The sequence below is a fragment of the Cetorhinus maximus genome, chromosome 3 (genome assembly GCF_964194155.1).
Source record: "Cetorhinus maximus chromosome 3, sCetMax3.hap1.1, whole genome shotgun sequence".
Taxonomy (NCBI): Eukaryota; Metazoa; Chordata; class Chondrichthyes; order Lamniformes; family Cetorhinidae; genus Cetorhinus; species Cetorhinus maximus.
In genome coordinates, this window is record NC_135881.1 from 199,436,647 (window position 1) to 199,451,609 (window position 14,963).

Below are 14,963 nucleotides of genomic sequence, written 5' to 3' on the forward strand. Positions count from 1 at the left end.
AGCTGCCAGGCGGGAAATGGAAGAAAAATATAATAAAATTCAGCAGGACTTTTCTGGGCCTCCCCTACCCCACGATGCACCTCCTCACCGTCCACTCCTCTCTGTAAATAGCCAGGTTTTCCCAGCAAGCTTAAAGGAACCTTGGCTGATTTTATTTGCTTGCTGGACAGGGAGGGATACTGGGGCAAATTGCTGCTCCTTTGCTAGTTCCCCAGCTGAAATATACTAACTCAACAGAGGGGAATTTTCATATATGGATCCACCCTGGTCCACGTAGCCCTGGGTACCTGCTATCTTAAACAGCGAAGCCGCTAGGGCACCTGTGACTGAGTTTAGTTTTCTTTCCAAATGAGCAGTACATGAGAAAGATGTTCCTAAAAAACAATAAAACACAAATCTGTGTCACATTTAACAAGTTTGTTGTTTTATCTCTTCAAAAGGCATTAATTAATACTTAGAGGACAATATATTCACAGTCTAATTACCATGTACCCTGACCGGGATTGTTATCCAGTGTTAATGGCACTGACTCATTACACTTTCCCTCCTCCACACTAAATCCCACTGAATTTTTCACCAGTAATAAATGGTCAGTGGTAACTTCAATTGAGATGGTCCAGACAAGCTGTAGCCTTCCATTGTCCTGGTTTCAGGATGTCAGGAGGGAGGGGATAGACTGGAGGAGATCAGAAAATTTGGATAATGTATCAATTTTTTAAAAAGAGAAATAATGTTAGACCCTAGTTAATAATGATATATTGTTATGATGTGTGCAAAACATAATGTATATCTTAAATTCGGAATATCCATCTATTAGCAAAATATTTCACCCTCCTATCTCCTGTTTCTGAATCACAAACTCAAATGAGCTGCATTTCTATGGTTCCTTGAATCTTATTGTAGAACAGCTCCCAACATTTGATGATGTAATTACAGCATTGTGGCAGCTGTAGTGTTAGACCTTTTAAACTACAGGCTGAGCTACAAACACTCTCTTCTGCGAATATTGCTGAAAAATTAGACATGCTTTCGAAGCTTTTCATCTTGCACTCATCAGGACAGATTGGCAAGAATACCAAATCTTTGGAATACCAAAGAATAGCAAATCAACCAAATTGTTGTCCCCTTTGAGATTTGGTGTTCTTGCGAATCTGTCCTGATGAGTGCAAGACTAAAAGCTTTGACAGCATGCCTCCTTTCTCAGCAGTACTCAAGTTCTGTACCATCAAGCGACTTTCTTCGGTTAGTCTTAAGGGCAGAGTTCAAGCAGTAGAAGTTAACTGTGATTCTGTGTATACATCTCTCAGTTATAAGATAAAGATGAATGTAGAATCTGAGATGGCCAGGCAAATTATTTAAATATCCAGACAAAAGGAACCAATGGGCTGAAGTTTTGGATGTAATTATGCAAACCAGCGATCACTGGAAATGCACGCTCCACATTTCCTGAAATGCCACTGAGCATTAATGTGCAATGTCAAATGTTTGGAATTACCATGAAATGACTTGCTTTAGTATCACAAAGGAAGCATGGTGGAAAGGTGTAGGTTGCATAATATAAGCAAAGCTCTCAGCTCTGGCAACTTCCATCCAAGAGCATTGGTTTTACTAGTTGAGGAGATTGCAAATCCCCTCCCTGGTATCTTTTGAAGCTCTTCGGAAAGTATTCAATGAGACACCTGCCCACTCCCCCCCATTTTTAGTTAAAAAGTAGTAAGGATAAGTGCAGCAACTACAGGCCAGTCAGCTTAACTTTGGTAGTGGGGCAGCTTCTAGAAACAATTATTTGAGATAGAATTGATCGTCATATGGAAGAATGTGGGCTGATTATTAAGAGCCAGCACGGACTTCTTAAGGGAAAATCATGTCCAACTGGAGTTGCTGGAGTTTTTTGAAGAGGTAACAGAGAGGGTTGATGAGGGTAATGCTGTTGATGTGGTGTACATGTACTTTCAAAAGGTGTTTGATACAGTGCCACACAACAGACTTGTGAGAAATGTTATAGGTCATGGAATAAAATGGACAGTAGCAATATGGATACAAAACTGGCTGAGTAATAGGAAACAGAGGGTAATGGTTAATGGATATTTTTTGGGCTAGAGGAAGGTTTGTAGTGGAGTGCCCCAGGGATTGGTATTGGGACCCTTGCTTTTCCTGATATATATTAATGATCTAGATCTTGGTGTGCAGGGGACAATTTCAAAGTTTGCAGATGATACAGAACTTGGAAGCATTGTAAACTATGAGGAGGACAGTGTAGAACTTCAAGAGGACATAGACAAGTTGATGGAGTGGGCAGATAGGTGGCAGATGAAGTTCAATGCAGAGAAGTGCAAGGTGATTCATTTTGTCAGGAAGAACATGGAGAGACAATATAAAATAAGGAGTGCAACTCGAAAGGGTGCCATTTAAGGTGGTTTACCAAAGAGCCAATGACGACATGAGGCAAAACTTTTTATACATTGCGTGGTTAGGAACTGGAATGCACTGCCTGAGGGCATGGTGGAGGCAGATTCAATCAGATCTTTCAAAAGGGAAATGGATTAGCAGCTGAAGGGAAAACATTTGCAGGGCTATGGGGGAAGACCAGGGGAGTGGGACTAACTGAGGTGCTCTTACAGAAAGCCAGCACAGACATGATGGGCTAAATGGCTTTCTTTGCTGTAATGCTTCTGTGATTTTGTGTTTTCATGAGAGAACATGTTGTAAAATAGGACATGATACAGTTCTAAATTCTAAGAACAACGCACACCGATGGTTAAGGATAGGCACTCCTTGTTGTCCGAGATTTTTCTGTATTCACCAGCCCCTCAACGCCAGCTGATCCAATTGTCCAGAGAAGGAAAGAGCTTGCGTTTATGTAAGAAGTCGAGAAAAGGGAGCAGGAGTAGACTCTATAGCTCCTCACGCCAGCTCCGCCATTCAACATGATCATGGCAGAACTTCTACATTAACTCCACTTTCCCACAGTATTCACATATCCCTCGATTCCACAGCTCTCCAGGGTAGAGAATCCCAAAGAGTCACAGCCCTCTGAGCGAAGAAATTTCTTCTCATCTCAGCCCTAGCGACCAATCTCTTGATCCCTAGTTCCAGACTCTCCAGCCTCTCAGCATCTACCCTGTCCTGCGCTCTCAGAATTATAAACGTTTCAGGATGCGTTTCACCTCTAATTCTGCTAAACTCCAGGCAATATAGGCAAATTCTGCTCAACCTCCCTCCACAGCACAGCCCTTTGGTTAGGGGGATCAAAACCGTGTTCTCCAAACGATCCCGATCCCAATTTGCATTTTGCAAATGGCCTCTCACCTGAAACAAGTGGACGCTTTGTCGGCCTATCCAAGGTAGCAGCGGCTGGAGCTCTAACGCAAACGAACACAATGCTTTCCCCCTCGCCGCGACCATCCCGGTTGTGCTGAGGGTTAGGTTAAAATGGTCTGTGGTGTCTGTGACTTCCCAATGCTGAATTTGTGTAAGGGAAGATAGCTTCCATTTTAACTGTGCGGGCCAAAAATTGCAAATTGTCACAGGCTTTTAACATTGACAGTAACAAGCCAGGGTCTTCATACCAACTGTTTCCTCCTGTGTAGAGTGTGGATTTACAGACTTTACTGACGATGGTGTTGAGGTAATTTTTTTTCCCTGAAATAATATTGCTGAAATAAATAATACTGATGATAAGGGTCGATATAGAAATCCATCTAAGCAAGTCATTATTAACCCAATTTGATGGTTTTTTTTTCATTAAGTCTGGTCTTAGATTATGGGGAAACAACATGGGGCTGAATTTTTCCTCCCCCCGGCGGTGGGGGGGTTGTGTGGGGGGCGGGTGGGAGCGAGGGCGAACCCGATCGGCTGCGCGCTGCCATTTTACGGGGGCGGGCCAATTAAGGCCAACCCAGCGTGACGCCCGCCCGGAAGCGCTGAACACTCCCTGTGCGGGCGGGGAGGGATTCCCTGAGTCGGGGCCTGCGCTCTTTCGCGCTTGTGCACAGGGATTAGTTAAGGTTTATAAAAGCTAAATACAGAAAACAAAACATTATAAGACACGTCCCCTCATGTGACAGTGTCACATGAGCTGGGACAGGTCAATGATATTTTATAAAAAATTTTATTGTATTTTAAAACCCTTCATGAAACCTCATCCCGCCCGTGGATGAGGTTTCATGATAAATGCGAAGGCCGCCTGGGCTCTTCGCCTGCCCCCCCGCCAACCTTAAGGTTGGACGGGCAGCTCACTTAACTGTTTTAATTAGTTTTTAACAGGCCTTAATAGGTCTTCGACAGTTCGGTGGACTCACCAAACTGAAAATCTAAATGACGCGCGGTGACATCGGGACACCCGCCCAACGTCACCGTGCGTCATTTTACATGTCAACGAGTGGGCCCTGCCCCCAACTCGCCGACCGGACAATTCTCCCCATGGGGGCCAGCCTCACTGAGGGAAAGGCTTTTCACCTATGAGGTGGCTTGGTTTTAATTTATCCAAAGACGATTTGAAGTTGCGTTATAAACATCTGAGAGTTGGATTAACAACATTGCTTTAATCCGGTGATTGGACAGTCAGAAACGGTCATAATTTCCTCATAACTTCACCTTGTTGCTCATTAATACTGGGAGGTGGTGGCGTAGTGGTATTGTCATTGGGCTGGTAATCCAGAGACCCAGGGTAATGGATCCAAAGAACCTAGGTTCGAATTTCACTGCGGGCAGATGGTGAAATTCGAATTCAATTTTTTTTAAAAATCTGGAATTAGAAGTCGAATGATGACCTTGAAACCATTGTCAATTGTAAAAACACATCTGGTTCACTAATGTCCTTACCTGGTCTACATGTGACTCCAGAACCACAGCAAGCTACTCAGTTTCCAAGGGCAATTGAGGATGGGCAATAAATGCTGACTTAGCCAGCAACGCCCCATCCCATGAGAAAATAATCAAAAAATTATATAATTGTTATGTGCACACATCATTATGTGCCCAGTACATCCGCTCGTGACATCTTGGGTTGGATTTTCGCCCCGATATGGAGAATCGGGCAGGTGGGTAATTTTGCATCGCTGGCCAGTGTGCCAGTTTACTGACTGCCCTGCCCTCGAGCTATTTTCCCAGAGGTAGGACCAGGGGCAGAAGGATTACCCATTCGCATGTGGCAGGTAGCCAATTCAGATAAGTTAAAGGTCAAATGAGGCTGATTATCAGAGGCTAGTTAACACCTGTTGGAGCACCAAATGGCTACAGGACTGGCAGTCGTGTCGGAGATGTGCTCTCGTCGACTCCCTGAACGGTGGGGAGGGGAAACCCCCGCTGTCCTAAAAATTCTGGCCCCTGTCTCTTTTCTTCAGCAATACTCGAGTTCTGTGCTGCCAAGTGGATATTAATATCATTGTTCTCTCTCTCTCTCCGCCCCCTTTCTGTGTTCCAACCAAACAGAAGTATTCTGCCATCTCTCTCTGCAACATTACAACAGAAGCATTGAAGGTCATCAATGCCACGGAAGATCTGATTGGGGAGGCCACAGGGGCAAGTGAGTCCTGGTCAGAGTCGAGCGCAGGAAGAATTCCCACGGGGACAGATGCAACGAAGCTTGAGGAGCAGCTCTCTAAACTAGAGGAAAATGTAAGGGGAGTAAATAATATTCTGTTAGTTATTTTTTTGGTCCAGTAAACCAGTTCATTTTAACAAGCGGGACTTCACCTGGACATCGCTAAAGTATACTCCAACAACAATGCTTTCAACTCAACCAGAAGGGAAAATTAATGGTTACAAAATTGGAATTGACAACAAGATAGAGGTCAGACATGAACATCAGTAGAAGAGGCGCTCGCATTGATCACAGGGATGGCATGGTGGTAATGTCCCCCCTATTCGTAATCCAGAGGACCAGGCTAATGCTCTGGGGACGGGTTCAAAATCTTGCCACAGCAGCTGGTGGAATTTAATAAATCTCAGAATTTCCCCCACTAAAAGCGAAGTAGTGCAGATGCTGGATGTCTGAAATAAAAAACAGATAATGCTGGAAATAGCAGTGGATCGAGCAGCATCTGTGGTGAGAGAAACAGAGGTTTCGAGTTATCGTCTTTCACCAGATCTTCTAGGTGAAGTGTTAACTTTCTCTCTCTCCCCAGATGCTGCCCGAGCTATTGGTTGTTTCGAGAATTTTCTGTTTTTATTAGCAATATTTGTAATTTTTCAAGTACTGTTGTGTCATCATTTTTATTGGCTGTTTGATTGTACCAATGATTCAGATGTTTGTCCATATTGTCTTTAACATAGTGGAGCACGGTAAACTCTTGTATCATAGTAATTGTCTAACTTTATATAGGTTTACATAACAGCGGGCACTGTGTATAGTCTGGAGGGACAACTGAACGACCTAGAGGATTGTGCACGGAGCATTCACAGTATAACTACGGAAACGGAACTTGCAGATCTAGAAGACCAAGTGGCAACAGCAGCTGCTCAAGTTCACCAAGCAGAACTCCAGGTAAATGCTAAAGGCACTATCAAGGGCACTGTTGGACAGGTTCTGAGATGGCTGATAAGTCCAATGCGCGATCTGCAGACTCTGCTACATGTGGATCAGGCAGTACTTGAAGGGGTGGCCAGCTGAGATGCTTAGGGATTTGTGCGCTCCCTTTAATGCCTCGACTTCGCCTCTGCACATTCCTGGCGAAGCCTTTCAATGTGTTCAGTGCCTTCCCGAATTAGCCTTCTCCATTTTGGTCAGTCACAAGCCAGGGGCTCGCATGAGACGATGGGCATGTTTGACCTCTTCAGGGGTGCTCTGAGGACATCCCTAAAGCGCTGTACAAGTCAACAAGCAGTTGAAGACCCTTTGAACGTGGGGCAATACAATTTCAGAGAGCTTCCCATTCACATTGAAGCTGTTAAGCAGTTAGTAGAAGGGACAAAGCCATTGGCCTATTGAATGGATTCTGCAGCTACCTTGGCATAATTCCATAGTAGAAAGCTGCAGAATGAACTAATCAGGTTACACATCTCCATACAAGAGGGAAAGGTAACCCTTAGAGTATACTACAGGTCACCAGGTTAGCACCAGATTATCTCCTCTGAATAAATAAAGGGTACGTGTGAGCAGGGAAGTTATTTTTTAACAAGTAACTGCAAGCATTGGGATCCAGGTGATTTAAAAGCCTGCAAAAAATGAAATACTTAAGATTTCAATCGCACCTTTCACAGCCTTGGGATGTCCCAAGGCAATTTACAACCAGTGAAGTACTTTTGAAATATAGACATTGTTGTGATGTGGGGAACACAGCAGCCAAATGCACACAGCGAGGTCCTACAAACAGCAGTGAATTAATGACTAGATTCTCTGTTTTAGTAATATTGGTTGAGGGATAAATATTGGCCAGGACAGCGCAAAGAATTCTATTGGTCCTCTCTTAAATAATGTCATGGGGTTTTTTTTTCACACTGAAGCTGTTGATAGTCTCATCTCACAGACGGTGGGCTGCATTTTATGTGCTCACGCCGGGTGTGTTTTCGACAAGGGGGCACGTAAAATAGGGCATGTGCCCACCCCACCACCTTCCCACCCACCCCCGAGTTCACCCCCATAATACTGGGATGGGTTGGCCTTGCAATCAGCAGCCTGCCCACCATATTTAAATAGCTAATAATGAGTCACTCAGGCTTGTTTCCAATTAATTGACACTGATAATAAGCTGCCCCATGCATAAAACGTTTGGCGTGCACAGTCGGGCGGGAGTGGGTAGCCCAATTTTTAAAATACTCTTCAATGGGTGGAAAGGAGGGGGGCGATTCTATCTTCGGAGGCTGCCCTCAGTGGGTCGGGGGTCAGCCTCCCTAAGTAGAACCCTCAGCCCGCAGCCTTAAACCCAATCCCCGCCCCTCCCTGACCTGCCCATACCGTCCCTGCCCAAGACCCCAGACTCACCTGTTTCCTGGGATCCATGGGCCTTTTTCCTCCTTTTGCAGTCCCGGCAGCTCTTGGCGCTGTGGGGCTGATGGGGCCAATCGGATTGGCCAGCAGCTCCCGAGTGTGCAACCCCCTCCCCAATGAGGGGCGGAAGTCCCACTCGGCCCTTGCTTAGCCTGCCTGCAGAGGGGCGGCTTCCACGGCGAATTTGCTTCCAGGGCTGCCAGCCACCAACCCCACCCCTACAACATTCAGCCCAGCATCTCCAACAGTGCAGCACTCCCTAAGTACTCCATGGGGTGCATCAGTCTGAATTTTGTGCTCAAAGTTCTGGAGTAGGACTTGAACCTACAGCTTTCTGATTCTGAAGTGAAACTGCTGCACCTATCTATTTAGGAATTTGTGGTATATCAAAGAGTAGAGACAAGGCAAGAGAGAAAGATATTAACATGGGAAATGATAAACAGGCCGTGACAGGATCAGTATCTGAATGCATGTAGCATTCAAAACAAAACAGAAGAACTGATGGTGCAAATAGAGATAAATAACAATGATTTGATAGCCATGACAGAGATAGGATGACATAGATTAGGACCTGAATATTGAAGGGTATGTGGCATTTAGGAAGGATAGGAAGCTAGGAAAGGTTGGAGGAGTGGCTCTGTTAATTAAACATGATATTAGCACAACAGAGAGGGATGACCTAAGTTCAGAGGGGGAATCTTCAGTTCAGCGAGTGGAGGCGGGGGCGGGACCCACTCGCCGAGGCATAAAATGATGCAGGGTGATGTCAGGCGTGTGTCCCAACGTCACCGCACGTCATTCAGATTTTCAGGTCGGTGAGCCCGCTGAACTGTCAAAAGCCTATTAAGGCCATTTAACTAACAATTAAAATGATTAACGGAGCTGCCCATCCAACCTTAAGGTTGGCGGGGGGCAGGCGAAGAGCCCAGGCGGCCTTCGCATTTTTCATGGAACCTCATCCACGGCAGGACGAGGTTTCATGAATGATTTTAAATTTCCTCAAAAATTTTTATTGAAATTAATTCACATGTTCCAGCTCATGTGACAGTTTCACATGAGGGGACATGTCATAAAAAATTTTTCAACACTTTATTGAACTGTTAAAACTTAAAACGAATTTCCCTGATTTCTGCGCTCTTTAACGCGCATATGCGAAAGAGCGCACTCCCGACTCAGGGAATCCACCCCCCCCCGCCCGCACAGGGAACACACAGCGCTTCCAGGTGCGCGCCACACTGGGTGGGCCTTAATTGGTCCGCCCGCGTAAAATGGCGGCGCGGACCCGATTGGGGTGCTGATCGGGTCTACACCCGCCCCCACGCAACCCCCCTCCCCGACGGGGGGATAATTCTACCCCAGGAAACCAGGATAAAGAAATGGTTTGGATAGGGATGAAGAATGATAAAGGCAAGAAGTCACTTGTGAGGTGGTGTATAGGTTCTCCATTAGTACCCACACAGTAGGACAGAGTATCTAAGAAGAAATAATGGAAGAAATAATAAGGTCAGAAAGGTACGGCAATTATCATGGGGAATCCTAATCTACATATAAATTAGAAAAAACAGATGGGCAAAGGTAGCCTAGATGAGGAATTCATAGTGTTTTTGGGGTAGTTTATTAGAACAGCATGTTCCGGAGCCAACCGGGCAACAGGCTACACTAGAACTGGTTTTGTGCAACAAGACAGGGTTAATTAATGACCTCATAGTGAAGGCACCCCTGCAGAGAAGTGGTCATATTATGATTGAATTTTACTTTCGGTTTGAGGGAGAGAAGAGCGGTCCCAATACTGGTAATTTAAACTTAAATAAGGGCAATTATGAGGGCATGAAAGCAGAGCTAGTAAAAGCGAACTGGCAATTTAGAATCAAACTTAAAGAAAAAGCATATAATTGCACAAAGATAGGAGGCAGGTCAGAAGATTGGACAGAATATAAAAAACAACAAAGAGTGACTAAGAGATTAATGTGGAGGGAAAAATTAGAGTACGAGAGAAAGCTAGCTGGTATATAAAGACATTGTAAGAGTTTCTATAGATATTTTAAAATGAAAAGAGTTAACAAAGTGAGCATCGGTCCTATAGAAATTGAGTCGGGGGAATTAATAATGGTGTTTTACATCAGTCTTCACTATAAAGGATACAAGTAACATCACAGAAATAGCTGTAAATCAGGAATAGGAAAGGAGCGAAGAGCTTAAGAAAATTACAATCATCAGGGAAGTGATACTTAGCAAGTTATTGGAACTGTGGGTTGACAAGTCCCTGGGTCCTGATGGACTTCATCCTAGGGTCTTAAAAGAAGTGGCTAGTGAGATAGTTGATGCGTTGGTTTTAATTTTCCAAAATTTACTAGATTCAGGGAAGGTACCATTAGATTGGAGAATAGCTAATGTAACTCCTTTATTAGAAAGGGACAGAGACAGAAAGCAGGAAACTGCAGGCCAGTTAGCTTATCAATAGGGAAAATGTTAGAAGCTATTATTAAAGATGTTATAGCAGGGCACACAGAAAAAATCAGGGTAATCAGACAGAGTCAACATGATTTTGTGAATGGGAAATCATGTTTAACTAATCTATTGGAGTTCTTTGAAGAAGTAACATGTGCTGTGGATAAAGGGGAACCGGTAGATGTTTTGTACTTAGATTTCCAGGAGGGATCTGATAAGGTGCCATATTGAAGGTTATTGGGGAAAATAAAAGCTCTTGGTTCGGGGGTAACATATTGGCATGGATAGAAGATTAGCTAGCTAGCAGGAAACAGAGTAGGCATAAATGGGTCATTTTATGGTTGGCAAGATGTAATGAGTGGCGTGCCACAGGGATCAGTGCTGGGGCCTCCACTTTTTACAATTTATATAAGTGACTTGGATGAAGGGCGCGAAGGTATGGTTAACAAATTTGCTGATGACACAAAGATAGGTAGGAAAGTAAGTTGTGAAGCAGGCATAAGGAGGCTATAAAAAGGATATAGATAGGTTAGGTGAGTGGGCACAGATCTGGCAAATGGAGTATAATATGGGAAAATGTGTCCATTTTGGCAGGAAGAATAAAAAAGCAGCTTATTATCTAAATGGTGAGAGATTATAGAGCTCTGAGATGTAGAGGTATCTGGGTGTCCTAGTGCATGAATCACAAAAGGGCAATATGTAGGTACAGCAAGTAATTAGGAAAGCTAATAGAATGTTATCAATTATAGCGAAGGGAATTGAATACAAAAGTAGGGAGGTTATGCTTCGGTGATACAAAGCATTAGTGAGACCACATCTGGAGTACTGTGTATAGTATTGGTCTCCTTATTTAAGGAAGGAAGTAAACTCATTGGAAGCAGTTTAGACTAGACTAATACCTGGAGTGGGCGGGTTGAGGAAAGGTTGGACAGCCTAGGCTTGTATCCATTGGAGTTTAGAAGAGTAAGAGGTGGCTTGATTGAAACATATAAAATCCTGAGGGGTCTTGACAGGTTGGATGTGGAGAGGATGTTTCCTCTTGCAGGAGAATCTAGAACTAAAGGCTGCTGTTTAAAAATAAGGGGTCTACCATTTAAGACAGGCGAGAGAAAAACAATTTTCTCTGAGGGTTGTGAGTCTTTGGAATTCTCTTCCTCAAAAGGCAGTGGAAGCAGAGTCTTCGAATATCTTTAAGGCAGAGGCAGATAGATTCTTGATAAGCAAGGGGGTGAAAGGTTGTTGGGGATAGGCAGGAATGTGGAGAAGAGGTTCAAATAAGATCAGCCATGATCTTATTGAATGACAGAGTGGGCTCAAGGGGCCCATTGGCCTACCCCTCCTAATTTGCATGTTTGTATGTTAAACATGAAATTCATGACTACTTCATAACGCAGTGCCTCTGAGAAGGCCCAAAAGCTAGTGCCCATCTCAACTTGGTATGTCTTTCTCCTCCTTTAATATTCTCCTCAAAACCTACCCCTTTGGCCAATTTTTTGGTAATCTACTCTAATATCGCCCAGTTGCGCCCGTACCATACCTTAGGACATATTGCAAACTTAAAGATGCTATATAAATACAAGAGTTTATTGTTGGTAGACTTTTCCTTTGTGAATACTGATCCCAGAGCTGACTTGATTTCTCAGCTCACTTATGCTGAGGTCAAAGGAAGATAAATAATATTCACTTTACATTAGCAAAGCGATACTATTACCTTACACAGGCCTCTGGCTTCACCTGAGCCTCAAAGAAGCCAAAAGTTTCCACTTTTATTTGAGTTTTATTAAGGAAGCTATTACGTTTCCATGACAGTCACTTGCTGACTCAACTGCACTGCTTTACAACAGTGATTACACTTCAAAAGTACTTTACTGGCTTTGAGGGTGTGGAGCGATTTAGCAAGGCAGAGGAATTCAGTCAAAGCTTTCTAGAGTGTAGGAGCAAAATAGTTCAAGGGTGTACTGCTGACGATAAAACGAAGGGAGTGAGGAAATTGACAGTGGATGAGAGAATACAAGACGAAAGAGCAAACTCCTGTGCATAGGACTAGCAAAATGTTGTAATGGTAAGGAGGAGCATGTTGAATGCTGGAGAGGTTTGTAGACAAGGATGAAGATTTCCAAGGATTCAATGCAACTTGGTGATAGGTGAGAGAGACTTTCTGAAGGTTGGGATGTGGATGGCCCAAGTTCTGGATGATTTGTGAAGGATATTGTTAGGTGTGCCACCAATGAGGGCATTGGAAAGATGACAAAATTGGAGTTAGGGGTAAGGTGGGAACAGAGGCACTGAATATGGACTGAAGGCGGGGTTTGAAAATCATCTCAAGGTCAAGCAAGATACTCAGGTTACGCGTTGCCAAATTGAGCATAAGCAGGTCTTGATAAATGTGCAAATTTGAGATCTATTGCACAAGAAATTTAGAAATACACCATGTCCTGAATAGTTTTTATTAGAAAATCAGAAGCAAAATACATAATGTGATGTGAGCACATTCACGCTCCAAACTGAAGGCGATTATGTGCAGCCTGTGCTCCTGAAATGTGTATATAAAACAACATAAAGCAGCTGATCACTGCAACATTTAGCAGTAGTGACTCTTTAGATCTATTGTTCATAATTGATAACGCATTGTGTATCATTTATCCATCTGACAGGTTTCAGATATTGAACGCAGAATTTCAGCTCTTAATGTGGCAGGTTTAAACGTGGTTCCCTGTGAACGACTGCTGAAGAAACGTAACCAGCCAGATGTGAAGGTAAAGGAAGAGCTTGGATGTTGAGATTGTAAGTGAAATAATGAACATCTGTTAAACTGGCTTGATGGTGGGAGTGTACCTTTTATGTTTTGTTTTAGGCAGAGACCATTGATTCTTCAAGGCAACAGAGGAGAAAGCTACCAGCTCCACCAAAGCAAGGTATTAACAGAGAGTGTGTTATATTGTAACTTGAGTTCTGAGAATTCCAGTATTCATTATAACATAGAATAGGCTTGATGAAAAGTCAAATAATTGTTAATTATAATTGTCTTTTCGTAAACAATACACTTGACTATGCCTATTGTCTAGTTTTTCTGACTGACAGCATTTAAAGGGGAACTTTTGTAAAGATTCGAGGAGTGATATACTTCCCTGACAATTGTCCTTTAGAAGTAAATAGAGGACTGCTATGTACTAACCTGATGTCAGTCCCTTAAGTGTGTATACAAAGATGACATGTACATAACTTGACATGATTCAGGAAGAATTAAGTTGGAGCGTATACAAAGGTTGATCTGTACTTCAGCCTGACCGGCCGTCTTTCGGGATTACACCATGTCCTGTGGACTTGAAATCATGTGGACTTGAAATCATCAGTTAGTGGCTTAAGGGCAGATAAACACTGGCTTGATCCACGTATTACAAAAACATAGCCCAGTCTGATGAAATTATGAACCACTTGAGCTTTCCTGTTGCAGGTTATGGCATAACTTAGACCCCCAATCATTTGTTTTAAAACCTTAGAAGCATAAGAAATAGGAGAAGAAATAAGCCATTTGGCCCTTTGTTCCTGTTCCACCATTCAATGTGACCGTGGCTAATCATCTACATCCACTCCACCTCCCTTCACTATCCCCACAATTGTAACGCTTTATAACCCTCGACTGAAATACAACTCTAATTCTCTCCCTCATTGCATTTCTTTAATGCAATCATTATGGCGTTTTCCACAAGTGTAACTTTATTACATTAAGATTATCCTGATCTCCAACATGAAGCAGCTCCTGCACAGTTATGAAGCAGGATCAAAGGGCAGTCTCCTTATTTGTGTGATTTATTTTTGTTACAGTTTTTTTACCAATCAGGAAAACTCTTTTTCCCATTCCACAAAATGTAATTACCAATGGAACCATAATCTAATGGTGCAGAAGTCTCAATAGGAAAAGTTATGCTTCTAACAATAAAATTTAATTGGAGTTAAATTGCAAGTCTAACAAAAAGCGAACAGTTTAAGAGTGTTTGCTTTCTGGTTCACAGTTGGGTAGTAAATACTGAACAGAACCCGTGTATTCCAGCATTACTTATAGTTCCTATTAGGAAGCTTCAATTACTTGCTTCATATACATAAAAATTAGACTATCTCCGATTATAGGATCAAATTGATTCATTTTGTGAATTTCATTTGCAGTAATGTTTTTCAGTGTGAAGATTTAAGTACTTGCTCCAGATCTAACAGATGTCAGTAGCTTCCCATATTCAACATTGCATCAATGGAAACAGATTTTTGTTACTGATTCGTTACAAATGTGCAAAGTTTGTTGAGTTTGCCTGAAAGTTTCTGCATTGAAAGAGCTATGAGAAGTGTTAGCTTGAACACTGAAGAGATTAAAATCAGGAATCTTCACTTATCTCAGACAAAAAACTCTGTTCCTGACTTTCAATGTAGATGCTCATTCGGGTTAAATCACCCCTTCTCTTCCTGCCTTTCGACTATTTGGGTTAAAAAGATGGTGTACCTACCCCCGCCCGCCTGCCCACACCTACTCTATTATATGATCACGTGATGGGCAGTTGGCTTGTTAACAAGCTCAGTTGCCTGTTAATTATCT

At 43.0% G+C, this 14,963-nt stretch overlaps 1 protein-coding gene across 2 annotated transcripts in view; it reads left to right on the forward strand.

The window, feature by feature from the left end:
• Nucleotides 1–14,963, forward strand: part of LOC144673859 (rab effector MyRIP-like) — a 403,745-nt gene that overhangs the window by 376,788 nt on the left and 11,994 nt on the right. Inside the window, exons 12-15 of one of the 2 annotated variants that reach the window (XM_078535501.1) lie at nucleotides 5,434–5,619; nucleotides 6,326–6,487; nucleotides 13,033–13,134; nucleotides 13,233–13,293. In XM_078535501.1, the coding sequence (XP_078391627.1) occupies nucleotides 5,434–5,619; nucleotides 6,326–6,487; nucleotides 13,033–13,134; nucleotides 13,233–13,293 (511 nt within the window). The remainder of the gene's footprint in view (nucleotides 1–5,433; nucleotides 5,620–6,325; nucleotides 6,488–13,032; nucleotides 13,135–13,232; nucleotides 13,294–14,963) is intronic. The other variant, XM_078535509.1, reaches the window with a different exon arrangement.